The 27,916-nt window shown below is 45.6% G+C and overlaps 1 protein-coding gene across 1 annotated transcript; it reads right to left on the bottom strand.

Annotated features, from left to right (window-relative positions):
* Nucleotides 1-10,646: 10,646 nt before the first annotated feature.
* On the bottom strand, nt 10,647-21,807 carry OSGIN1 (oxidative stress induced growth inhibitor 1). The gene is made up of 6 exons (XM_080411140.1): nt 21,640-21,807; nt 17,295-17,397; nt 14,661-14,797; nt 14,148-14,339; nt 13,724-13,815; nt 10,647-13,051 (listed from the first exon to the last, which is right to left on the bottom strand). The coding sequence occupies exons 2-6, from the start codon at nt 17,377-17,379 to the stop codon at nt 12,058-12,060; spliced, it is 1,500 nt and encodes a 499-aa protein (XP_080267266.1). The 5' UTR covers nt 17,380-17,397; nt 21,640-21,807; the 3' UTR covers nt 10,647-12,057.
* Nucleotides 21,808-27,916: the final 6,109 nt, after the last annotated feature.

The following is a 27,916-nucleotide window of genomic DNA, read 5'->3' as shown; positions in this document are numbered from 1 at the left end:
TCCTGCTCACTGCTGGACACACAAAAAAATCACTTTATGGGTGTGATATTGGGTTTCCTGGCTGTGGAGCTATTTTAAAACACTGCTGTGTTTGCCACTTTGGGATCAAACTCATATAATTTAATGGGTTTCACTGAGACATCAACAGGCCCGCAAGGCAGCTATTGATTTCCCACAACAAAGGGCCACTCGATGTAATTTGACAGGATCACCATGAAAGTGACTTTGAGCTGCAGGTGCCGGGATGCACACGGGTGAGTGCTCGCTGGGATCTCACGGAAAATGACCCCCCAGGCGAGGCAGCTCCTGAGCCAGCATCCCCAGGGGAGCGTGAAGATGAGCAGAGCAGCAAGTGCCTTTCCCCCACCACCACCACCAAAGTCCCCTCCATCCCACAAGGCCAGAGCTGGAAAAGAGCCACCTCCATCCCAAGGTGTCACCCTCATGAAATGTCACACCTGCAGCCTGCGGGCACCGGAGAGGTGCATGCCAGTGGCACGGCATGCAAGGACATCTAATGCCTGATGCTGAGGCTGCAAGGAGGCGCTGGGTTACCGCAAAGTGTGGTTTTTCCGGTGGTTTATCTTCTTGCAGCAATAAAAAGTCCCCACAGACCCAGCTCCAGCTGTATTCCCGAGGGCAGGATCCCGTCAGGAGGGTCCCTGCCAGGCTCTGACATGTGTTTCGCTCCCCAGCAGCCCGTGCCCCCTTGCCAGCTCCTCTGGCAGGTCCAGTTTGGGCAGATTTGGGCCACTTCCCCAGCCGGGTTCAGCACACCCCGCGCAGTTCGTGGGGTACGGCAGGCAATGCGGCACAGCTGATGAGAGTGTGAGATCCGTGTCTTCATCTGCTCACAGTGCCCACCTTTCTATTCCTCTGTCCTGGGAGCTTCTCAAAGTCCAGCACAGCTCCAGCACCCTGGCAGAACGCTGCTCTGGGGATAGAGCTGACCACACGGTTTGCAGCACAAAAACCCAATCTTTTTTTTCAAAGTTTTCAAAGGAGATACCCCCATCCAAACTCTTTGCAGCCAAGCTAAAGCTGCTTGGGTGACACAAACAGGGCTTGTCAAGCCCTTTTACAAGCAGAAACCCCATATTCCTGAGGATAATCTAAGCTACCCACAGCTGAGGAAGACTTCAAAACAATCTCACAGGGCTAAAAGGTCAGAGCGCCCGGTGGTTTAGGCACACAGCGTGTTTGCGGAGCACCCAGCGGAGCACTGGGACACACGATGGCAGCAGCCGCCTGGCCGGGCACTGCGGCACCTGCAGCCGAGGTCGGAAAATCATCACATCCAGGTGCTGCCCGCAGGTGCCCCTGCCCACCGCCCACCCCTTAGCAGCCTTCACTCTGTAAAATAGAGATTTTCTTTAAATGAGAGTTGGTGAGAATGGCTGGAGGTAGGGAAGGTCCCACCGGGCCACGCAGCTCGACAGGGAACCTGAAATAATTATGGATTTGGGATGTCTTAATCTAGCCCATCCCCACAGGCAGCGATGCGTCCCTTCACGCTTTAAAGGACATTTACTCTGCAAAACTGAGCCTGCCTCGCAGCGAGCCTGCAGCAGCATCCTCTCGGTACTGGTGAGCTTTGCAGTCGGGAGAGGGAGCTGCGCTGCTGTGGGATGGATGCACGGACACTGCAGGGAGGGTTGGAAGCCTGGTTTTGACCAGACCTTGCAGCATAAAATGATAGTGTTTCCTAAAGAAAATAGTGATTGAAAGAGGTTTTAATTGAATGCATAGATATTTTTTGAGTTGTCTTCCCCTCTCTCCTTGAAAGTTTTAAAAACCTCGTAGCTATTCACAAAATTGGTGCAATTTTATGAATAACTTTAGGGGGTTTTAATCACTTTTTAATGAGTTGGCTACTCCCATCTCAGTGCTGCCCTGCTTGCACAAAGCCTCTGTGTGACAGCCCAGCACCGCAGGCACCCACCCATCCTCCCCCATTCCAACCCCCATCTCTTTACTGAAAGGGAAGATCCCAGCTCTGATCATCCCACTGCCAACTGCATCCCAAGGCGCATGCACACAGGTTTTATCCTCTTAGTTGGGGTTTGACTCACATCTTTGGAAGCCTGAAACTCTTTCCTGGCAAAACCTGTCCCGACAGTTTTACCACCCTGTGCAAGTCCAGATCGGTGCTTCGGGATAGGCAAGACGGCTAACCACCTCTGTGAGAACGTGTCTGTGCAGTCCAAACCCAGATAATGACACAACACGATATCCAAAAGACCGTGATGGGGAAGACCTCAACCTTTTTTCTGTGCAAACACCCTGAGCATCGCTGGCAAAGCCCGGGCTGTCTGCTCCTGCTGCCAGGCCAACATGCAGAGCCCTCTGCCCAGCAGACAGCAACATCTTTTGGGGGCTCCCAAGCACAGATTTCCAGAGAAACCCCCTCTTCCAGCACAGGCAACAGATATCTGGAGGGGTTTATCCTTTCTCTGTCTGCTACTGATTTCCCACTGCAAGACACAGGGTGGCAATTAAATCCCAGGCAACTCCAACTTTGTAACTTCCGGAAGAGCACAGAAATAAGATCCAAGCAAACCACAAATTTTAATGGTAAAAGACCTATTGTAATGCCTTTCCAATGGAGCATTCGTTCCCAATTTCTAGGAATTACGAAGCTAATTATTTACCACATGACTTTTCCCATGAACATGGCAGAAATAGGGCTATTAAATGAAACCATGCTATATTTATAACTGCAAAGGACTCCTGGGCCACCCAGGTTGTCTCAGTTCATTGAAGCAAGCTCTGTCTAAAAAGGAGAGGTTTCTTTCTCAGGTTCCTCAACACCGACCCTCGCATGGTAGAATCCCATTTCTCATGATGGGCAGCCAGGAAGCACGAGCAGTGGATGGGACGTTGGGTACGGGATGCAAGGCTCCCAGCTGACAGGTCTACCAGCAGTTTTCTTCAGGTGTCACTTCAGGTTTCTGAAGAGTGACTATATTAAATAGCAGAATAATGCTTGCATCCATGAGTGCAGAAACACAGACATCTTAAATTGCAATGAGATAAATAACCTGAATTGCTGGTTTTCTTCCTGGCAGAGAAAACCATGCCTATGGGTTGCATCCATGGGTTGTTTCAGATCCTCATTTGGGATCCCTTTGTTTCTGGGCAATTTTAGAGGGATTGCCCCAACACGCCTCACCTGCTGTCTCCAGAATAAATCTGATGCCTTGCAGTAATGTTTCTGAGGGTTTCTTTACCAGATGGACAATGTGAGTCACAGCAGATTTATTGCTTCACCTTTGCCTCCAGGATTATGACAAGTGACCCCAGAAGCCTGTTACAGACTTGAAAACCATTCCTCCTCCAGCAGACGCATTCTCAGTGCAACGCTCCTGCCCTGCTACGTATTCTTTATGGCTGTAAAGCATTTCTAGCCATTAGCTTCAAACCTGTAAAAAAAAAAAAATAATCCAGAGTCATTTATAGCATTACAGGGCACACCTGAATGGCCCATTGCAAACATAATTTACACAAAGACTTTGATTGCAGCTGGCAGATGTGGGTCTCCCGACAACTGCTCCGGAGAGCAGCAGGCATGGTTCAGTCCTGAAGAACCAGCAGGCTGGAGAACACTGGGCTGTTGGCTTGGGAATGGTGGAGCAGGACCAGGAGAGGGCACGAAGCCTGGTGAAAAGCACCCAGGCACCTGCGTGCATCATCCTGAAAAATCTGAGTATTAGGGAATCGGAAGAATATTGAAATTGTGGAAAATTGTGGAAACTGTGGAAAATCCATACGGAAAATGGATTAGTTCTCTCATTAAGCAGGGGCTGTGGGGACCTTCTAGCCTTGGAAAGAGTGAGAATGTGGGGCTCATTACCAGAATAAGCACTTTCATCCCGTGCATTCCTGCTTCCCTTTTCAGTACAGTATTCAGAGACTATTGGGACTGCTCATGCAAGGAGAGGAGGAAAGATGGGTCATCCATAATGATATTCAACTAAAGTAAGACTTTATTATTTCAGCTGTGGGATTGCTTTCAAAGCCCTGTAGTTTTCTTCACCTAATGCTGGGAAAGCAGCACACGCTCCGCTTGCAAACAGGGATTTGCTCCAGCAGAGCTGCGTTGCTTCCTCTGCAGCGAGCTGTTTCCCAGCACACGGACGGAGGGGTATCCATTACACTCCTTAAAGGAAGGGGGAAAAAAAGCTTGTTGTTGGAAATGGATGAAACAGAGCGTGAGGAAGGTCACAGGGGACAGGCAGCCTGGGAACAGGCAATTCCATCTCCCTTTGATTTGCTTTCCATTGTTGCAGGGTGAGAACATTTCACTTGGCCAGCTCTGGGCCAGCTCCCCTGTTATGTCATATCCAGATTACTCAGTAGATGAGGTATTTGGAGTGTAACATCAGGTAGATAACACTTGTTTATATAACTTCTTGTTTTTCTCAGACACTTGCTTCTCCATCTTCCTGAAAAATATTTATAGAAATATTTATGTTTCAGGAATGTGAACTCACATATATCAACCTCAGGGTGACAGCCCCCTTCACTGTAAGATGGTACCAGTGGCTGCTGCAGACCTCGGCATCGCCTGGGAGGTTTTTTTGCTTCTTGTAAACATCAAACAGTTCACCCAAACCAGAATTACGCAGGGGAAGCGACCAGTTCTAGTGAAATACAACCCTGGAAATGTCTCTCAGCCTTGAGCTGGAAGTGCTAGCCAAAAAGAGAACCAGAAATCACCCCACAATCCCAGAGGCTACAGCCTTCACCGCGATGTCAGAGCGCTGCGCCTGAGGCGCTGCTACAAATCCACGATCACACACTAGTTTCTGCCTCTGTTTATAATGAAAAATTTCCAGAGGTCTTACTTCCACCTCTGTGTAAAACAGAGGGAGGATTTTGAATACTTAGTTTTCAGGGGAGCAAACCTTCTTTCTGTGACACATTTGGTCAGGTCAATCAGATCAAATTATCTATCACAGAGGTTGCTGTCACAACGTGCTGCCTGAGGCCATCTGAGCTGTACCCCAGCCAGCAAAAATGCTGCCCCTTAGTCACACTCCTGGGAGCTCTTCTGCTTAAACCTCATCAAAGCACAATACGGGGGGTGAGGTATGTTTTTGCAAATAGGTTACTTCAGGCAGCGTCAATCATGTGGGATTCATTCATCTGAAATGCCGCCCTTCCCTCTCACTGCTCATGTGTCTTATTGCTCATTAATTGCCTTAATTTCCTGGGTAGCTGCCAGAGATGCTGTGACAAGAGCAGCATTTACAGGAAAGCTGCTCCAGCCACCCCTGTGAAAGGGGGTTTGGCAAACAGGTGCTGGAAAGGGCTCAGGAAAAACTTTGTTTGCAACATCTGAGCTTGGGATTGCTGCTTCCACCGCAACGTGCAAGACAGGCTCTCACCCCTCCGGCCATGCCGACACTGCCCTTCCCAACCAGCTGCAGGAAAACTGCTGGGGAGTGGATACCCCGTATTTCCACTTTCCCTTTCCTTGCATTTTCCACATGCAGGGTCAGACCCCACCGAACCTGTCCCATCCACACGGCCCCCAGACTCACGCAGGCACCCACACGTACCCGGGGGGCTGCCACCCACCACCCTCCTGGGAGCGAGCCCACAGCACATGCCACCCACAAAGCTGTCCAGAAGCGTCGGCTGCGAAATCCCTCTCGCCCCGAGCCACGACATGTCAGCATCTGCTGCCGCTGCTGCTTTTCCCAGGCTGGGTTCGGTAACACAGTAAATCCAGCACTGGCATCCCAGTGACCAGATTTAAAAAAAAAAAAAAAAGAAAGTAGAAGAAAAAGAAAACTCAGCTGCACAGCACAAGTGATTTGCATGGCATAAACTTCACACTGGTTCAAATTCGCTTGGAAACAACACCGCTAAATTAACTTTGTGCAACTCAAACTTTGTTCTCCGGCTAACTCAAGTCAACTCAAATTAACTTTGTTCATCATCTTTGCAGCCACCGTTGCAGCTTGGGAAGGCAAACCTCTCGCCCTCCTCCATGTCACAATGCACACCACACGTACCACTTTCCTCCCGGCTGGATGAGGCCGTGCAGCCCCTGTGTCTCCTTTGGTCCCCCAGCAGGATGCCCTGCGAGGGATGGGCTGAATCCAGCACAGCTCACCATGCTCCCAGCACTGCAGCCACTGGGGCGCCCACATTCAGCATCCCACCACCTTGTCATTCGGTTTGCGTTTAAACTGCAAAGTCCATTTATTACCCCAGAAAAACACCAGGGAATTTTTTTCCGATGTACAAATTCCCTGGCTTTTTCAGCTGAAAGATCTATCGGTTGGTTTTATTAGGTTTGAAAGCTACCTATGCCTCTGAGACCGCTGCTGACTCGGAGTTACGGTAATACTGGATAACTCGGGTATTCATGCCAAGTTGCAAATGAGGTTTGCTCCGCTGGGCTGGCTCTCGAAAGGAATGAATGTTTTAGGCCTGAAACTGTCTGATCTCATAAAAAAGCACCGCTCTCCTGGTTTTCTATTTCTTTGCCATTAAAGGAATGATTTCACCCTGCCCTTTGCTTGTCCTCTGGTTAAAATTTGCCTCCCTGGCAGAAGGCTCAGTGGGCTATAAAAGCGCAGCTCAAATCTGGAGACTTACCCAATACAACATCCCAAACTCCACGCTTCATCATCAGCAGTAACTTTACACGTTCACAAGCCCTGTTGAACCACCTCTTCGCTCCCGGCTGGCAGTTAGCCTCTCTTCCCCAAGCCGAGCCCCTCCGACTTGGCCCCGAGCCCACCCCAGGGCCAGCCCAGCCGTTTGCCCCAGAGATGCTGGGCTGTGATCGGCCCCACGGCTCGGCCAGCCACCGCGGGGATCGCAGCACTGCGTGGCTGCATCCCAGGTGGGAAAGGTGGTTCTTGTACTTATTTCACCAGCCCCTTCCCTTCCAGTGAGACCGAGATGTGGAAATTCACCTGCAGGGTAAATAATCTTAAATAAATAGTGCTTGCACCTGCCCAGCCAGCTTTCCTGGCCGGTGGTGGTGCCAGTTGTGGAGCAGGGCCACGCTGCCTGTGCACGCATGCTGCCTGGCTCGGGATTCCCCTCCGCTCCCCCCTCTCCAGCCTGCTGTGGCGTAGCTGTGAGATCAAGCAGAACTGTCAGCAGTGCTTCCAAGAAAGGAACGCAACCAGAAAAAATTGGGCTGGAAAACAAAAGCCGTTCTGCTTCCTTCACAGAAAGTTCACGGGAGCTGCTTGCACTGCTTTCCCCCCCAGACAGGCTCCGTAAATCCATGTTTTGGTAGGTCCTGCTTCGCTGAGCCAGGCTCTGTCACGCAGGTGCCCGTACGGAGCGGAAGGGCATGTCCGTTCGGCCGAAGGCAGAAATGCCGTGAGACGTTTTCCTTCCCACGCCAGAGCAAAACCTCTGTCTCCGAGCTGCGTAGCAGAGGATCCAGGTTTTGTCCTGGCCCTCAGAGCTTGGTCCCCAGGGACAACAAAGGAAACTCTTCCTGGACAGCGGATCCGTGCAGCTTTCCAGGCTCTGGCAGAAGGCAGGATCCAGCCGAGAATAGCAACGAAATTCACGCTCCCTTTTCTTACTCCCCACTTCGCCACTCTCTCGTGGCTTGCTCGACCCTTGCAGCTTGCTTCAGAGCCCTGCAAGTCAGACGTTCTTCCCTGGAGCCTCCAGGCTTGGTTCCAGCTTGAAACCCTTTCTGCTAGAAGCGCCCTCAACCCCCTAAGTGCCCCCCAGTTCCAAGCAGCTCAGCGCAACCTCAGGAGCTGTCAGTCAGCAGCGACACGCTGGCTGCTGGGCTGCCCACAAATACCTGTCTTTCACAGATCGAGGGGGTTGATTTCAGTCTGCAACTGTCTGACAGATCCCTTGGGGTCCTGTAAAGCTGAGGCGTGGGCAATCATGGGACTTGCCGTGGATCGTAATGCTCTGAGGACCTCTCAACTAGAGCGGTCCGGCCAAGAGGTGTTTGGATGGAGTCCTGTGCTCAAAGGGAGAAGTGTGGCCAAACCACGGGAACGCTGAACAACCAGAGGGGTTCCCCAGACTATTTCACGGAAATAATTTCAATCCAGATGATAGGTAACAGATGGCTCTTTTTACAAAGAGGGTACCCTTCCCTTCATTTAAGAAGTGAAAGCTGACAACAGACGTGCTCTGACATCTCCTGTCCTTCACTACAGCAAAAAGTCGAAGCAGTAAGTTTGTACATTAATTGCATTATAAAAGGTACCTGAGTTTAGACTTGTACAGTCAGTTCTGCCACACCCGTAAGCATGTTTGTTTAAAACACATCAGCCTTGACTACAAGGACTCACCAGCACAATAAAATCAAAAAACCACAATTCTTTTTTTTTTTTTTTTTTTTTTGTCTTTCTGGTAAACTTCAAATCCTCGTTTCTGTTCTGGGTGCATGATTTTCCACTGTTCCTGGCGAGTGCCAGCGGGTGTCGGGAGCTTGTTCTGCAAACACACAGACTGGGGGCTGGTCGGTTCAGGGGGGGGAACCAAAGGAGGTGGAGGAGCCCCGAAGGACAGAAAAGGGGGGGCCTGATGTGGAGCCCTGGCTGTGGAGCGTTGACATCAGCTCTCAGCAGCAGCCAGAAGTCTGAATAAAAACACCAAACCTGCTCGATCAGAACTGAGCAGAGCGAGGAGTCGCTCGAGGCCTCCCAGCCTGACCTGCTCTGGTCATCATGGCTGTAGGACATTCCCACTGGGCGGCGTGGAGAGGACACCACAGGACTTGTAGGGGACAGTAAAACGTAGCAGAGTGGCCTCTGGTTTTAAACAGCCAGTTATCCCACCGAGGTAACCTCACAGGCAGCGATGGGAACAGTGGTGAAAGCATTTAGCATCTCACGTCACCACCACAGGTGGACCGTGACATGCAGATGGCCTGGGAGGAGACTGTTCTTTCCCTGGTCCTGTCACATGCTGTCGGTCAAGGTTACGATGCATGGGTGAATCCCCAACATAGCAAAGCTGGTATCTGTTGACCCTCACAGCTGAGTGTTTTGGAACAATTCATATTTGCCACCCTCGATACGGAGAACTGAATGACAACTTGGATTAGCACCCCACAGCCTCGCCCTGAGGACCTGGTGGTCGTGGTGGTGGCTCAGGCTGCCACCTCCCCTACGGAGATCCCCTGCTTTGAGATCGTTCGGGGGCAGAGTGTAGGCTATTTTCTAAGCATCCCTTGTGAAAAACCGCTTCCCTTTCTGGTCCTACACGGGGCAGGCAATCGGCTCATCCCTCTTGGGCAAGACAGCCGGCTATTTAAAACACGGTCACCCAACTGTCCTGCCGCAGGCGCAGGCTGCTGCCCTAGTTAGGAGGTCCCCAGCGCAGGGCAGCTCGGATCACTGTAACGCAATACGGGATGCAGGAACGATCAGCACAAACACTGGCTCTGACCTCAGCGATGGGAAGAGCAGAGTTTCACTTGACACCAATCCGATGCCCCTTGTTTTTTTTAAGATGCCCTTTGGCTTTTGTTCTCCACTTCGTTTGCTTTGGTGTAGGAATTGGAGACCTAGCCGAAAATGGGTATTTTTAGAAAAGTGGACGTTGATCTTTTTCTAGCTGGTCTTTTTCTAGCAAACGTTGGCTGCAGAAGAGGAACGGCACAATCCTGCACTGCTTGGGAGTCAAGAGGAGCGTAAGGTAGGGTGAATGGCGGATCAGCTCATCTCTTCTGGGGAGTATCCAAAACATGTCAAATGGCACAGGACCACATTACCCACACGCAGGAATCCCCATATTGCCAGGTAACAGATTCAGGGGAACAACTACCACCTCATTTGAAACAACGCTGCCAAAGAGAGCCCTGGGGGCATTGCCACCCCTCTGGCCGGTGAGCAACACAGGCCGGGAGCCTCGTCCACACCACACTTCTGAGGCCCCTCCAGTCTCAGCCCTCAGAGCAGAATGAGAATTGGTGGGTTAACACACTGAGCCAGACTCTTCAGAGCTGTGCAGTGAAAACAACCAAACAAACCCAAAACAACAACAACAAAAATCCAAAAACCTGAACCACAAACCAGTCAAGAGGCAGTAGACAAGCTGCAACGGGGACACTTCAACTAGTTAAGAAAATACCCCACAATTCTCAACAAAGGTGGTCAAACGTTGAATGGGGCAATCAAATGTTGGTAGAGCGGTCACTATGCTGAGAGATACTCAAAACTCTCCTCAAGAAGGCTCTGAGCAACCAGGTCTAACTTCAAAGCTCGCCCTGTTTTAGTGGGGTTGGACCAGAGACCTTCAAATGTCCTTCTGATCTAAACTGTCTTATTGACATACTGGACTAGACCCTGATTTGGGATGTTTCCAGACAGGAGAAGGCAGCAGGTAACAGGGAAGAGATCTAAGATCTCCAAGGCAAGAACATGCTTTCAAATAGTTTGCTTTGGTATTGTGTTTTAGCCTCACAAGAGACAGACACTGCCAAAGCACTCTAAAAGGGTTCTCCATCCTGTTGGAGAGAGGAAGATACACAGAAAGCAAATCCATAGCGTTGTGCTCCCAGGGAGCAGAAAGATGCAGGATTTAGCAGGCACAAACCACACTCCGGTGCTTGCCAGGAAGCTGACCGACGGTTCATTAGATCATCTCTGGGTCAGGGATTCAAAGTCAGAGTTAGAAAACAAAACATGGACTAAGTCTGAAATCACTTTATTGAAAAATTTCATACAAGAATAGTAAGTGGTAAAAATATTCAGGTGTGATACAGCAACACCACAGACAAGCTCCTCACACACCTCAACCTGAGGCTGGTCCACTGTCTCCACATACTCAGCTTTCCAGAGACATCTGCAGCACCCTGTCATGTCATGACATGTCATGTCAGTGTGTTTCAGTGCAGCACAGGGAGCAGAGTCTGTCTTTACGTCAAGTAAGATCAGCTAGGACTGATTTTTCCTGTGAGAAAAATCCTGTGAGAGGTACGAAAGGACCTGTAGGTCTGTTGAGAATGCTGTTCGCAACGTAAGGCGTCATTCCCACCCACCCCAGCTCAGCCAAAACACTGACTGAAAGCCTGTAACAAAATATCTTGCAAATAAAAAACTTTTAGAAAACTAGCATTAAAAAAATTGCTATATATAGCATAAAACCATCAAAAAGTGACTGTGCCAGTTTCCCCTTTACACAAATAGAATTTTATTCTATTTTATTCTTTTTAGAAAGATCACATTACATTAGACATTTACACAATATATTGCATCTTTCTGAAAAATTCTGTGCAGCAGAAGCCCCCCCATACAGTACCTGGGCAGTTACAAGACAGACCAGTAGCTCCCCTTTAGTTCTGCTGTCTCTACAGGAGCTGCCAAGAATTTGGTTATTGCAGTTTTAAGATTTGGAAAGTAGAAAGCTGCAGGGTGGCAAGCCAAGTGTTTGTAGATCAGTATCATTCCTTCTGAAGAAGGAGAAAGAAACATCACAGGAATCTCTTGATAAAAAAGATACCACATATTAGTTGTTGCTGCTGTCAGTGTTGACTGTTTCTATGTCAGTTTTGATTTGCAGAGTACCACTTCATGTGCCAGAGAGGTACCTGCAGCATCTTTCAGTAATTTCTGGCCTAATAAGAACATACAGCCAAGCCACTGGAGCAAATAAAACCACGTTGGTTTACTTTGTTTCATGAAAAAACACTGTAAGACGCTGACAGACACAGGGTTGTCAGCCTGCTGTCTGAAAACAATTAACATTAATCGTTCCCCAATTCAATTTCCAGCAGCCTGGGAGGTGTTACATAGAAGGGCAATCCTACCTTGCCCCTACTCTTCCAGGCATGAAAGTCAAAGCCCCTGCAGCCTTCATGCACAGCCACGCAGGAAAGGAGCTGTACCCCAGGGACCGAAGGTACTGCTGTGTGTGAAACCCACTCTGTATTTGGTGACTTGATTTTCTCAAATAACTCGGCAAGAACTTAGTAACTCTTTGCATAACCTTGGAGAATACCAAGAGTGGGCTTTACATTGGAGGATTATGTATCAGATGACTTGCTTCTCTAAGAAACCAGCAGGAACCCATTCAGACAGTTAGCACAAGGATTTTTTTTTGTTAGGGGGGATTTTTGTTTGCTTTCTTTAACAGAGAGCTGGCAACGGCCAGAGCCCCTCCCTGTACAAAGCGTACAAAGTTATCTCCAGCTAGGGGTCCTAGAGCATAAAGCCCTTTCTCCTGAGTGCACTCATAGGTGAATGGGTCAACATCTATGGGGTTCCTCTTTGGATTGACTGGTTGGTCACCATCCATTGCCAAGTCCATGCCATTATTTGGCAGAAAGGAGAGGCTGGGGTTTGAGCCAGTTAGAACAAGAGCCATGGAAATTTTATAAACTTTCTGGCAGCCATTTTTGTCCTGACAGATACATTTCTTGTCCTTGCTGAAGGATAGCACGTGATGTTCAGGAAGGCTAACATAACACTCATAGGGCCCAGCACACGCAGCTGACTGTTCTTTCATCATCTGATGGACTTTGTGGTATTCGGGGTACATCATTTTGGGGAGCTGGTTAAAAATAAGACCTGGATCACCGACTCTCCTCCGAAAAACATGGATTACTGGAATATTGCAATGGTGAGCAAAGAGAATCGCATCAGCAGCTGTCAGACCAGCACCTACAATCAAGACTGGATGTGACATGATGCCAATGTTGTTGTTCTTCACTGCTTCCTCTAGGGCAGACAGCTGGTGATGAACATAGGAAAGGTTCTCTCCCTTGACCCCAAGCCAGGTAGGACTATCATATGTTCCTGTAGCTAAGACCACATTCTCTGCATAGATGGAGAAGGGCTCTTTATCACCTTTCACAGTTCTGAAAAATCCATCCACCTGAAAAACCTCTGCACTCTTCTCATTGAAATTCCCGAGTGAGTCACTATTCTCCTGCAGATCTTTCTGTGCGTGGTTGGAGATGCTCTCTGCGCTCACTTTCCTCACAGAGACCACAACAGTACCGCATCTGAAATTCTTCTGCAGTCCTTTCTTCATCACATAGTGTTGGTAATATTGAGCAATGTCTTCTGCTGTGGCTCTATTGTTTCTGAGGCCTCTGTAATATAGTACAAACAAAGGTCAAGCAGCAGTTAAGTAAGAGACTGGAATTTCTTCCCTCTTCCACTGAATGTATCTAGAGCCATCTACCCTGGAACTACCAGAGAAGACTTGTCTAGTTTCTCTGACTTGAGCAAAGTTACTGCTGGTACACAGAGCTAACTCCGATCCACAAGCTGTCGGACAGAGGCAGCTTTCTCTAGCATGAACCCCAATCCTAAGAACAAGGTTGCTCATTTATGCTTTCCTCTCACATCTTGCTTCCATTCCATTTTTAACTCCTGGACTTTTTAAGATTAATTGTTACACATCTCAAGAGAAGCACCTCAGAGACTGCACAGTAGCTGAGCTGATTATCCTTGTCATTAGGGACAGCAGCAGTAGGCAAAGAAGTCAGATGACCATGCCTTTTCCAAGCTTTGTTCCAAACGCATGGTCACTGTGATCCGTCTCCCCAGTGGGTGTTGAGAAGGACACATTCCAAGCAGCACTGCAACTTGACCTGTACCACTGAATGCAGAATGGACTTTTACTGGAGGGTGGGAGGGTGTCCCTTCTCTCCCTAGAATCGTCCACAACAGATGGTGGCTACATTCAAGAAGTCTACTCCACTCCAGGTTCCCAAATAACGCCTAGATGTTTGCAGATAATCACACCATAGATATCTTACCTCCTTTTTTGCTTTAGCCAGTCTTTGAACGGGAGATCTGGGAGTCCCATCCATTCCCCTCTGCTCAGCGTAACCATAGAGCCCTCGATAGACTGGAACAAGCAACGTAGTAAAATGACTTTCAGTTATTTCATGTAAGAAATTAAATGCAATTTTGTATGTTTCAAGACGGCACAGATCATGAAATCAGTGATTTCCTCTGATCTCTGCCATGGATGAAACGATCCATGTTTTCCAAAAAGAAGGGTAGACTAGAAACATAAATGCCTCTCCTGCTCTTTTTCCTTTTAGACTTTTGCTTGTTTATATACATAAAATGAAATGTGGCTGACTGGCATATTAGAGGAACTTTTGCTTCTCTAGTCAACACACCTGACTATCTTACAACATGCAGACCTAAGCAGTTAGGATTAAATTCACATACATGCCAGGCACCTCCAGGAGCGTTTCTGCCAAGGACCAGATGGGGGATGGCTCTGTTGGTCTCGTGCCACCAAGTGAGGACAGATTCTGCTGTTCCACCGAAGTCTGTGTCTGGACGCTGAAGAGCATCAAACAGAAGAGCCACAGGGCTGTGGGATCGTCCCTCCAAGCCTTCAGACAAATACTCCAAATCCTAAGGAGAGGCAGATCAGATGCTCAAAATGCATGTCTTGCCAGGTAGCAGACAACTGGTTGCTCCAATATTTCCAATCAGTGGTTTTGGTGTTCTGTGATGCTCATTTACTGTCACACAGGCCCCGTTACTGCTCAAGGGATACCTCAAGGATCTTAGCAGCTATGCTGGCACTTCATGCAAGGGAGATCTGAACAATTAAAAAGTACTTTGCTTAAAGCTCATTCTGTCTGGGTACTTTGAAATTCAAATGAGGTTATTACTTATATTACACCCCCAGGATCTTTACTGTGATGTTATACTGTTTCTCTTTACACAAACCTGGTCCAAAATGGAGACATCTGGTGCCTCTTGCAGTTTCCTCTGGAGAATGGGATGAGGATGAAGACAGTCTCTTTTGAAGTAAGGGATGTTGCCTGACAGCAAATATGAGAGACAGATTCCTGAAGGTCCATTCCCTAAAAAAACATAACGGAGAAGAATTTATACTCCTGCAGACCAAGCAGCCCTTTGAGGAGTGTTTCTAATGTCCAGCCCAATTCAAAGGATACAACACTGCTCTGGATACAGGGGACTGTCTATTCCAGGTTGACCACTGAGCTATTGGATGGAGTTGGGGAAGTCATTTTACCCCCATATGTCCCCTTCTCCTCCTCAGTTGTGTCTATTTGCATTGCAAGGTCTTCAGAATTTGCTGAAAAGACACTGGATTAAATAAGCCACTTGAAGTTTGAAGTCTCTAGCACACTGATAAATTGAGTTATTGCTCATTAACTTCTTAAAAGATTTAGAAACTGGTCACGTACTGGCTGGGGGCCTCAGCTCTCCTGGATGGACATTTCATCCCAGTGCAGACTGTTCATTGTGCACAGGATACAGAGTGAGTCCAGAAAAGAGAGCAGATATTGAAGTGAAGGGGAAACAGCTCTGCTCAGTAAGAAATCCCATCTAATATGGGATACCTGGAAATAGCAGCTTTGACTAACAGGTCTTGAGGACGCTTTCACATGGGAATGAGCCCTACCATGGTACTGCCATCAGTGTGTTAAGGAAAAAAGTCTCTCTGCTATGCCAAGACACCCCCCCCCCCCCCCCCCAGAATACAGCACTCTGAACAGATTACTGGATGACTGAACTCCTGCTGACCACCCAACAGCCAGTGGAAAAACCTGATATATGTGACTCTGAAGCCCAGTGAGAGCAGCCCGTGGAAAGTTTTCACATGGCTGCTGTCCAGCATGTTTAATATTTTACAGTGTCTGCACAACGAGGTGTCAGGCTCCCCGGCTGCTCAGGCTTTGCTGCTCACTAGTATGTGACTAACCACCATTACGTCACGCAGTGACGATGCAGGGGAGGAGAGCTGAAGTGACACAGCAGCCTGTGTTGACACAGTGCCCGTGCGACATGTGTGGGTGACTAGAGCAAAGGCTGCTTCTTGGGGACGTGAAACAGAGGGAGGCTCAGGCTGTGAAGCTAACAGTGAGCTGAGCTGTGCGAAGGGCAGTACGGGTCACAGCTGGGGCCAAAGTCTGCTGTGCTGAGCAAGGACCAGCAGCTGCAGGTCAGCCTTTGGAATATTCCACTTGCAGGAAAATTATCCAAACCCAACAGCAACAGAAATTGAAAGCAAACTAAATGCAGCTGTAGTAAAATATAACACTTTCCAGGTTGCTTCTTTGCCTTAGGAAGTACAAGGAGGTACCTAAGCCAAACTTCAAGTGCACAACTCCCAGCAACACACAGAGGATTCACTCTGAACCACATGTAAGTATGATATGGATGGTCACAAGTACAGCTGCCTCTGGGGCTTGAACTATTCTAGAAAGCAACTGCCTTCATGAGGCTGCCAGCAGAGAACAGGGAGCCCACAGCCTTCCTCTAGCAGGGTCTGGGGAAGTAGCTGAAACCTGCGAGCAACGTCCAGCTGCAGTGAAATAGCTGAGCTGCCTCCTCAGAGCACTCATCTTCACACTGCTGCTTCTGAGGTTTAGTGACATTCACACCGGATCCCTGTATAGCTGCGCTAGGGATGTACCAAAATATCCTCCCTCCCACCTAAAGACTTGTACAACCGAACAGTCCACAGTCACTCGACTAGAACCTGCTGCTAGCAGTGTCCTTATCAAACTTGCTGTTAGCAAGGATCTAAGGGTGATTTCTGTGGTGCACTAACTTTGGAATAGCTCTCTTGGGTGCTGTAAATTAGATAAGGAAGGAACCCAGCTCCACAAGGTACTTAAACACTTGTTCAGATAAACAAGGTGCCACATGTGCACTTGAGCAGAACTCATGGTCGGTCACAGAGGGGAAGGCACTGACATCACTACTTGTGCTTTGCTCCAAAAATCACCTCACATTACAGAGCTCCTCTCCTGCAAGGGAGACGAGACGGTTACTACATAACATGTTTCCTAAACTAGTAGAAAATCCACAGCTTCTTACTATTCTATTAAATCTGTACAAAATCAGTATAGCTGACTTGCTTTTAAAAGAAATCTGTGAAACATTTCAAGAAGCTTTAGAAAGCGCTCCAGATGCTGTTAAACACACACAATGGGGGAAAAAGATGTCACAAACCCACTTCCAATTCAAGCACTACAGATAATCACTTTACAGCAAGTTGATTAACTATCTGTAGTGAAAAGGTTTCAAACCATTCTAAATATCCAACAGAGAAAAACCAGGCCCAGCTGAACTGATGCCGAAAGGGTTACCAATTTTACTATTAAAGAGGCGTGTGGTTTAGCTGGTCAAATACCTGGTTCCCTACTTCCCACAGCTCTTAGTGGCCTTTTCCTTGGTACCAGGGGAAGTTTGGTGGTCAGGGAAAGGATGCAGAAACAGCAGTCAGGCATTGTTTGAGTAAGAACACGTGGAACAAAACGTGAAGACAGCAAGTCCAAAGTAACGATACACAAGAGAACGCAGTAATGCTGGCAGGAGAAAGCTTACCTATGATCACAACAGGCAGTGGCTTGAACCCACTCTTATTTTGGGGTCTGGTCAATAATGCGTACATCTTCCTGTCTGGAAGCATTTAGGTGCTGGAGTCTACCTGTTAAAACAAATAAGGTTTGAATTATTTGCTTTTTTGACAAAAAACCCTGTGACTTTCTACAGCCCCCAAACCCAGGTTGATCTATTATCCTTGCATTGCAGACCATCACGTTACACTTCCACACTCAGGACAGGCCTACTTATCTTTTTCTCCTCCTGCCCCCAAAACCGAAGGATGATTCCCTGATTACACATCAAAAAAAAAAAAAAAGGGAGGGAACCCTGATCTTTCTCATCTACACATGTCCCTCCAGAACAGCTGTCAATGTTGGTAACCCTCTGACTACAGTAACTGAAGTGTTGCAGCTTGTTAATGAAAACTTCATTTCTGCCCATACTGTGCAGAAAATTGTCATAATTATCATGAACACTTTGTACTTTTTAAAGCAACTTGTGCATTTATTTATAAGTAGAGCAAACCTTACTCAAGACTTCTCCCCAAAGGCTGCAAACCTCCTGGCTGCATTTTCAAATATGTATCATTCCATTACTACAGGGTTTTTTTGAAAAGTGCTAGTTTAGTTCCTGAACCTTCTTCCTTAATTTTCCAGAAAATAAAGTTCTAGGTCTGAACAAGTAAATAACAGGTCTTTAAAGAAATTACACATCATCACTATCTTGCATACTAAGGTGTCATTAGAGTGGAATCTACAAAAATAATTAATCATTATGCAGATATTCAGTGAACAGTGAATCAAAGTTTTTTGCCATTCCTGCAGGAATCCTACCATGTTAAATAATTGCTTTAGTTTTCCAGGGAATTCCACTACACTGTCACTAATCTAGAGAAGTTAGAAGTTATTTTTACCAGAACAAACATGAGTTTTTGGGAAGTTGGCATATGCTTTTAAGTTACTCTACAGAGAATACAGTCTTTTATAAAAACATCACTCTCATTTTGGAAAGCTAAGTAAAAATCCACTGAATGGCATGACTTTGTTCAGTAGGGCATGCTCTCCACACCCTTTTCAAGCGCAGAAAGATCTTTGGCAAGCGCACTGCACCCTTTCATAAGGTCTGGCACTTCACTGCCCTTGACACAGATATTGCAGCAAATGTCATCCTGCAAGTGTAATGCTCCACTTTAAGCCTGACATTTACATCTCCAGCGACTACATTAATGCGGTTAAGACCCTGGTGATTGAATGAGCAGCCAGAAAACTATAGGTGAGCTTAGGACTTGCAGAATCCCAGGGTTCAGGAAGTCTTTCAAGTGCATTTGCCTGCAAGTACATGATAATTCTCATATACGCCAATATACAGCCATTGCTGGACGAGACACAGCTATTCCAAGAGGACTGGATTCATTCAAGTAGAGAGGCACGTAATAAGGCTTATGAGCTGAATTCCAAACTAGTGGCTTTGTCCAAATTTTTGGATCACAGTTTAGTAACTCTGCTTGCCTATTACCACTTTACTAAGCATTAGTCGAAGATTCTCATGCATTTTGCCTGACAGTGCAAGAACCACTCAAAAGACATAGTAGTTGTGCTTTCTAATTAAAGTCATTTCGAGCATCTGGCTTTGAAGAGAGCTGGATTTCAAGAAAACTTAGGTTCCCGGTTTAATTGAGACTCCGAGGTAGCTGCATACACTGCAGAAGATGAACACTTTGGTGTGCTGTGTCCGTACCAAAGCATGCATCTAACCCTCAGAGCACATTTAATCCAACCTTGCTAGCTTCAGGAGCACAGCCTAACTGCCCAAGTATTTCCCCAGCCTTTTGATTTTTTTTTTTTTGTTGGTTTGGTTCCAATCACAAACCAACCAAAAGTTGATTTGGTTCAACCACATGAACCAAAACCTGCACCACCTTCAGCAGATTATTGTGTAAATTTACTCCAAAATAATTCCCTATCACAAAGCTCCAGAGTTGCAGTTGGTAGAATTCAGCACTAGCAGCTGGGACGGCCAGAGACACCAATGGAACAGGACACTGGTGTGACCAGTAAGGTATTCCCCTCAAACCAGCTAAACCACAGCACCTATTGGGAGGTTAGCAGAGGGTTCTTCTCCATGGTAGCAAATGAAGCCCTCCCCATGGCTGTACTATACAAGAAGAGAAATTCTTCTTAATTTTTCCTAACACAGAGTGTACATCTTATTTCTGTGAAACTACTGGGAGTCTGGAAGAGGGAACCAAGATATCTGGAAGCGACTTTCCAGGTTTCTGCTCCACAGCACTCTGCAGCAGCATGCATGGAAAGACTGTATGCACTCTGTAGACAGCGGTAACCCAGCAACACCGGTGAGATTTTTGCTGGAAGCAAGGACTGCTGAACCAACCCAACACAGCACATGGCAACAGCTCCAGGAGAGCAGCAAAGCCAGCACATAAATAATGAGCCTGCAAGCCCGTTTGGAAGACTTGGGCGCAAAGTCATACTGTTGTGTGCCAGCATTTTTCTGGGTGACTCTGAAGGGGACAAAAAAAGGCACAGGGCAGAAGTCAGCTTGGCAGTTCTGTTTGCTTTAGAGGAAGGTGGCCTTGCTCCTGACCATCGCACCATGCCACCCTCTCCCATCCTGATAGCGAGCAAAGCCGGCAGCTGGAGGTTCACTGATAAGGCTCCCTCATTTCACCCTCCTCCATTCTATACCTTCTGACAGATGAAAGAGAAGCATTTCCTGGAATTAATGCAAACCTCAATGGCTAGATGAGCAAAACTGTTAGTCTGATGAAATTACTAGATCCATGCATATCTATACGTGGCCATTTTTAGCCATGGTTTTCTTCAGGATCTGGGTTCACAAAACCCCATAATGACCGCTTTAGTGCTATGTGTTTCCTGAAGTTTTGAGACTGGACAAATCTATCAACACAAGATTAACCATCAGAGATGCTTCTGTTTATCCTAGCATGTCTCTACAAATGGGAGCAGTCCCTTCCACATACTATAGCCGCAATCTCTGTAATTCATAGTTAATAATTCTTTTTAAGTAGAAAGTGAATCAGATGCTGAACCTGTTTATAGCTATTCCCATCCTGTCGGCTAAATGTTTGACTCCTGGGAGTAAAACTGAGCTCAAAGCATCTCAGGCATTTTAGTTTCAGGCCAAATATTCACTTTTCCTTCCATTAGAGGGTGGATTATTTTAATGGGTTTTTTTTTTCTGGCACAATCATAAAATCAAGGGACCACACACCCCTCAGCAACCTGTACAGCTAATGCAGTGTAGCAGATGAAAGCCTGTTCTTGCAGGGGCTATTGGAAAACACACAGGACAATGAAGTTCATTCCAAATCTATACAGAACTAGTTAGCAGCAAGATAAAGCCTAAGCTAACAAGAAACCCAAGACCGCTCTTCTCACCCTCCTTTTATGTAGAGTAGGCTGCTGGGCACTCACATGTAAGTCACACTGATCCCCGTTTTGGCTCCTGTTTTAGACTTCCTACTTTAAATGGGTGTCTCTTTCCTCCTCTTCATTTGGGAGCATGCTGCAAACTCCGCAGTTTATCTCCTCACTGCTTCCAAAGCATTTCAGTGTCTATGTGATGTTACATAATTTTCTGGCTTGGAAAAGCACCCAGCTCATTCTGGGCTAAACTCTGCATACCTTCCCGACACAGCCTTAAGCCTAGAGGGACTACAACTCACATAAAGTTGCTCAGTGTGGCCCCTGGTAGTTCCAGGCTGCCCAACTGAATCAGGTTTTAAGTGAGTAAAAGAAAATGCAAAAGATGCATGTTGCAACACAACGACACTAAGTGACCTTTAGCAGAAATAAAAAGCCAAGTTACATCTGTGATATGAGAGTAGCTCTCTCCGTAACATCAATGAGGCTTTTCAGCACGTGGGGAGAGTCCAAGGGAGCAGGGCAGCCAGTATATCAATAATGGAAGAGACTGAAAGAGTTACCACGACACTTCAGTTTAAACAAGAACAATTCTAACACAAATGCAGCAGTTTTCTTCAGCTTCGTTTCTTCATCAACCCATTCATTTTGCCAGCAGCTTTCAAAATCTTATTCATTAGTGCTTTTAAAGAAAAAAGCAGCATTTGCAATAGCTTTTATATTTTATACTTTCCTACAAGTTTCAGAAGTTTGTTTCCCACCCACACCCCAGCATTATCACTTACGTGCCAGGCCACTTACCCCCCAAACACAATTATAGCATGTGGAAAACATTCAACTTGATGGTACATAACAACAATACCATTCTCAAAACACCCCTGTGATATTCAGGAAGTAGTCTGCCAGCCAGAGCTCTCCACATTTACTTATAGCCTTCTTACCTTTAGCAGCAGGTCCAATGAGAAGAATTGGGATCTTTATGAAAATGCCTGTACAGTCAGGAAAGCAAACCAAACTACAAGCCTTGAATCCCGTCTCTGCTCTAAGACAGCTGCTTAAATATAGTAGGCTACCAGCACTAAGAGAGGAGAGGAGGAGCTGAAATGAATGGAGGCGGAGCAAGGAAAATACTTATAAGCATGAGTCAGCAGAATATTTCCCTTTCCAGCTTCTGAATGAATGATGTAGTGATCTTCCTTAGTAATGTTCAGCTGACTACATGACTACAGCAAAAGCAGGCTTCTAGGAGCCATGCAGGGCACAAGTCCTGCATTGAACAAATACCTTCATTTTTAACCCTCTGGGCAAATTAAAACCTGAGACTTCATAAAATGCAATGCTTCCTGTGGAAGAACCGGCTTTTTCCTCTGTACTTAAAAGAAAAACTGCTAGTTATAATAACAGGTGGGAATAAAAGTGAAAGGATTGTAGCACTGTGTGCTTGCTTTAAAACTAATCTTTTTGGCCACAAAAGGACAAGAAAATGGGATTATTTTCTTCCTGCTTTGGACAGTTTGTGGTTTTAGTTTTGCCTTATTCTATCATCAGTATAGTGGTCTGAAAATACAAGACTTCAGTTTATATTTTTTTCCTCAGTGAGACAGTCTTACAAACCTGTTGCACAGTAGCAATAAAATGAGCTTAGTTACTTCCTGTAAAACTTAAAACATACCAAGATGTTAATCCAAGGTATCTTACTCAATTCAGTGGAATAATCCATCGAGCTTGCTAAATTTAAAGTGCCCTTAGCAAATGAAATAGATTTGTGCCAGTGTTCAGTTCAAATAGTAAGTGCAGCATATTTTTATTTCTGAGGCCATCCGTTTTCAAACTACAACCTCCAAGGAATCAGGAGGACTACTGATACCAGTTAAGATGCCTAATTTCAATCATGTGATACAAGAGATAAAAACAGTTCACAAGAAAGAATCCTAAACTCTCACAACCCACATCAAAGTAGGATACTTCATAATCTATGTTAATTCCACCAGAATAAATTGTTTTAATAAATATGAAGCCAGTATTTCACTTAAAATTTAACTAGCAGTGATCCCTCTGAAAATCTTGACTCAGTAAATACCTGTCAGACTGAGAGGTGTTTTTTTTAGCATCTCTTTCAAGTGTCTGGGCCTTTATCCAAGGTAGTATTTGCACAGTGCTCTTAAATAACTCATACTGATTTTTTTACAGGAGCAAAGGCTTTTATATGCATTCCTCAGACACGTACTGGCAGGTAACAAATGCACCTGTATCAGTCAAGGAAAAAATAAGCTTTCAGAGAAACCAAAGCATTTGTTTGGTTATGTGATTTAAGGTTGCCCTGTTTCAAAAACTATCTTCAATACATTGCAGTGTTGCATGTCAAACATTTTAGAACAAAGATGTTCAAGTCCGTACTTGCTCATACCACAGATACAAGAGGAAACCATGCAATGGTTTGGCAGGCTTGAGAAGCAGTAAAATCAGAAATACTTCCTATGTGTGCAAACCTGCAGAAATAAAGTTGTCCTCTGTGTACAAGAAGAGTTCCCTCTCCATTTCCCACCAGAATTTGGAAAACTAGAATCTCTATTACGTCTGCAAATAAAGCCAGATGTCTTTCCAAAACCACAAGCTGTATCATGTTTTTGCACACAGTACAATTCTTTAGAGGAAAAAGTCCATGTACAATAACCCACTGTCTCATATTTGCTTGTTCAGTATAGACCACTGAATACAGCAATCTGGGGGCTTCTTTTTTACAGCTATCCCAACAAACATATCACATGGAATTTATATCAACACTACTATTTATCCTTGTCTACTTTTGTCTGGAAACAAATAATACAGCCCAACACTTTGCACAAACTTTCCAGAAAAGGAAGAAATGGTGCAATCTGTACTTAGCCTGGAAGCCAGCCTTTGACCTACAAATTTATGCAAGTCACCTATATTTTCTTCCTGATTTACTGCAAGCAGTGTCATTCAGATTAGTTAGCTGTCCAAGTAAAAAGTTTATATAGAGATTTCCAGTCTGCTTTTGCAGTATCTCTATTTATGGTTGTCAGAGTATGCAGTTGACTAACAATACTAACTTCTTCCTTCGCACCAACTGACAAAAACATTTTATTGGCACACAGATTTAAGGGTCTTCAGAGGACTTCAGATTTTTACAGAAAAAAACCCTCTTCTAAACTACTAGCCTGCAGGCTTATTCATTGAGGTGTATTGCACTATACTCCAGTTGAGATGTGAGGAATCCACATCTCTATCACACAGGGTACAAACAGATTTGTCAGACTTAACTGGAAACTGTCAGTAAAATGAATTATTTGCAAGAGTTTCTCCTCTGTTCTTTAAACTTTTTCCTTTTAAAAATAAAAAAGTAAAGCTTAGCCTCTAATGAACATTATCTAGAAAACAGATATGAAGCTACATTAGCAAGAATCACTAAATGATCTAGCAAAAGCATAATAATACTTATGCAGCACCTTGTGAAAAGCTTCTTTCTTTCAAAAGTTTGGTTTTTGGTTTTTGTTGTTTTTTTTTTTTTTTTTTTAATAGGAGCTATGACATTAAGGACTGCCTTAATGTAAAGGTTCAATTCTATCTTTGTACTTGCAAAAACACAGGGCACAGGGGTAGGGCATTCCATTTGCTTTTATATAAGCCTTGCACATAATATAATGGCAGCTAGGCAAATCATCCCCTATCAGTGTGCAGGGAGGAATTCAAAACACCACACCACTCATCAGTCCCCACCCAAGAAGGTTTTGCCTGCAGAAAAGAGGGGCAGACTTCGCTGGCAGTCATGCGTTCCACCTTCAAGTCATACTCTGCAGTTCACAGGATCAGTAGTCCTGGGGGCACTTGTTGCCAAGGTCCGTTTGTTTCCCTTTAGGTCAGCCACGATACAGTTCTCAGAACTCCAACAACAAGTTGATGCTATGTTTTACCAAGGTAAAATTTGAAGAATATGCCAGGAAACATGGACAGAGCCATAGCGCTGTTCCAAGGGAACATTTAGCACCCGAACCATCCCCTATTGCAAGAAATTTCCTTGTTACCAATTGATTTTTCACTGCAGGTCGTTAAGTTCTACCCATCCATGTCCTACTTATGACATCGGTCAGCCCTGATTCTGCTGTCTCCTGATCTGGGGGAGCTTAAGAAGTAACACCCCTCTGGTGTCAGAATTCATTGCTGTTACCTCTGCTGCTGACAGCTCCTGGCAGAACTCTCCAGCACCCACCCTCCCCTCCAGCCAGACTTAAGGTGTACCATCCCTCTGTGCCAAAATATCATGACATACTACATTGTTTCACACATTTGAACTTCATGTTCTGCTGGTTTTTCATAATTAGAGGAACACTCCCAGTATGATCTTCCATGGGCTATAGCAGTGCTTTGATGTTTTGGTGTTTGAAATATAAATATATTTCAAATATAAAATTTCTGCCTAAGAGAACATTAAGTGCTTCACCCCCATCCCACCCTCACACACCCCCACCACCCCCCAGTGCAGATCATTTAATCTAAGGCAGAATCTCAAACTCAAGTGTTAGGAAACCTGACCAAGTATTTTGGTTCTGTTTGACCCCCGTGCAGTACCTAAAATTCAGCTTTTCCCTGTTGCTGCCTAAAGCATCTCCATGTTTTTCACACAGGAAAACTTCCACATACAAAACTCTATGTTAGCTTATGCACCAAAACTGGAACCCCCATATTTAGTGATAATTAATGGTTTGACATCAATACTGAAACATTTTACCTGGTTTCTTTTTGCTTCAACTAAAAGAACCCCACATTTATCACCAACACCCAACCCGGACCCACATCAGCAAGGTGCTCCTTGTAGATGTCCTGGCACACACCGAATCAGAAGTGGCAAGCTGTGGCCATGCCACCTCAGACAGCAGCTGGATGTCTGAAGTATGTGACTTGCTCTGCTAAATGACAGAGGTAAAAAAGCCATGGGGAAGCCCAGATAATTGCCAGGCTTGACAGAAAAAGCTGCTTAGGCAACTTTGCAAGTGTGAGACCCAGTTCTGCTCCCAGTTACGCATGTGACTTCCTACATGTGTTTGTGCTTTCACATGGCTTCCTCTAAAGAAAGATTTGGCCCAGAGTGCATGTCCTACTTTCCCGTGTCCCTGCCAAGGCCGTATCTATCCTTCTTTGTGCAGTGTTTAGGCAGCTGGGTCCAAGGGGAGAGAAGTAAAGGTTCACCGCACCCATTTGTTATTCAAAGGAACATTGACCTCCCAGTCAGATAAATGATTGAAACGGTTTTGTCCTAGAAACCTGCAAAATTGTTTGAGGAAAATAAAAAGCAAACCTTGCATTTCGCTGGAACTATTCTAAACAGTGACTTTTGCTTTTCCCTGCTCTCAACTCACTAACTTGAAATCATTCTCTATCTGTTCTAGAGGGTTATTTTCCTAAATGAATGAGACCAAACCAAAGATTTTCACCATCCTTCATCATCCAGAGGCATCAGCCTCTTCCATCACTGTGCCTTGAAAACATCTGTTAAGAAACAAACATGGGGAGGTGAGAATCAATCATATGACACAGGAGGGCTATGAAGGTCTGCTGTCTGCATTCATGAAGTCATATCTTTGCCTACTCTGCAGTGAAGACTTGTGTGGGCACTCTAGTGCATACTGAAAATGCCTTATTGGGAGATCTCACACATCATCTCTATTCAGGCTAAGGGAAAAATAATGGAGAGCATTAGCAGAGATCCAGCTAGTCTGTATAAACACACCCTGAAAAAGATGCTGCTAGCAAGCACAAAGTAGCCCACTATACTGTGAGATGGCTGTGGGTATCTTGCAAAAACACAGTCACTCTGAGGTCACACGTGAAGTGTCCACATAGAGAAGCAGTGCAGAGTGCTGGGTGGCTGTGCATGAATTTCCCCTGCCCCTCCTTAGAAAACAGGCCAGGATCGCTGCTCTGTCCTCAGATGGCAGCGTATGGGGATGACAGCCAAACCCAGAGTGCTTCCTACGTCCCAGAGCATAGGCTTCCTTTCAGAAACTAGCAGGATGCAAAGAGGTACCATCCTGAGCCTCCAGGGACTACAGCCACGCTTATTTCCCAGAAGGACTGCGCCTTTCAAGTTTTTTTGTTCCCCAAGCACAACAAGCAGGGGAAAGCGCAGCTCACATGCGCTGCACTCAGACCTCCATCAGGATCTCAACATTGATGTGGTTTGGGGAAAAAGTAAACACATGCACTTTCATTTCAAACAAACAGCAGCTATGACCTAGTCAAAGATTAAACTGCACATGAAGCTGGTAGGGAATTTTCCTCTTCTTATCTTAACGTCAATAGATTCATAAATATTTACAGGAGTTCAGGATAGCAGGATCATCTGAAGCCACAGCCTTTAGCCTCTACAATCCTACAGTCAGTGTTCAGTTATGTTTTTTTAATCTATACTGGTATTTAGCAACTGATAACTTAATTAAATAAACTGCTGCATCATACTGTGATGTGCCAGACCAAGCAACTTGGCAAACATATGCCCCAAAATAGAAAATACCCCACAAAAGCTAATGCTCCGGTTTCTTGACTGGAATAACCAACAGAGAAAAAACCTTGAAGAGGCACAGCCTAACGATGAGCACTGAGCATCTTTTCCGTACATGTTTTCCCTCAAGTCAAAACAGTAGTTTTCAAATACAAGTGGGTAATTCGAAACTGGAAAAGCAGCATGTAAAACAATGAGCTTGTTTAACTCAGTAACACAAAATCTCATAGAAAGCGCTGCAGAAAGCCTTTGGAGATTCTTGGATTAATTTCCTTGCCACAGCTTAAGCCATTTTGCAGTTCTTTAGCCTAACTTTAAAGTTTTCTTTATTTTATCAAGAACAAGAATCAATCAGGATAAAGGATTTAGTGTCATTCCTGAAAGGCTTAGAAACATGTACAGCTAAGGGCATCCAGAATGAATATAGCCAGCACCATCTAGTTCCTCAAAGAAAAATAAGCATTTCTGCAGCAAAGCACATTAGTTTTTAGCTATGGGGCTTTACAAAAGGACTGTGTTAAAGTTATCATGCTACTTCCTACCCTCAGGGTTTATTTTAATCTTCCTCTTAAGCAGCTGCTACTGACTATCAGAGGGAGATGCTGCTTAGACCCAGGTTACCAATTCTGACTTGCAACATTTTCTTTCTGCCCTAACTTCAAGAATCTGGGAAATTCTAACAGATTTAAGCATGCAAG

This window comes from Falco punctatus (genome assembly GCF_963210335.1).
Source record: "Falco punctatus genome assembly, chromosome: 14".
NCBI lineage: Eukaryota > Metazoa > Chordata > Aves > Falconiformes > Falconidae > Falco > Falco punctatus.
The sequence above is the reverse complement of the archived record's forward strand: the minus strand, read 5'-3'. Positions and strand labels throughout refer to the sequence as shown.

Excerpts from the sequence above, each read along its gene's own strand:
- OSGIN1 (XM_080411140.1), bottom strand. The coding sequence starts at position 17,379 with ATGCTTCCAGACAGGAAGATGTACGCATTATTGACCAGACCCCAAAAT. Across the intron at positions 14,798-17,294 it reads ACTGCCTGTTGTGATCATAG|GGAATGGACCTTCAGGAATC; the intron begins GTAAGCTTTCTC and ends ATGTTTTTTTAG. Across the intron at positions 13,052-13,723 it reads TGGCTAAAGCAAAAAAGGAG|AGGCCTCAGAAACAATAGAG; the intron begins GTAAGATATCTA and ends ACTATATTACAG.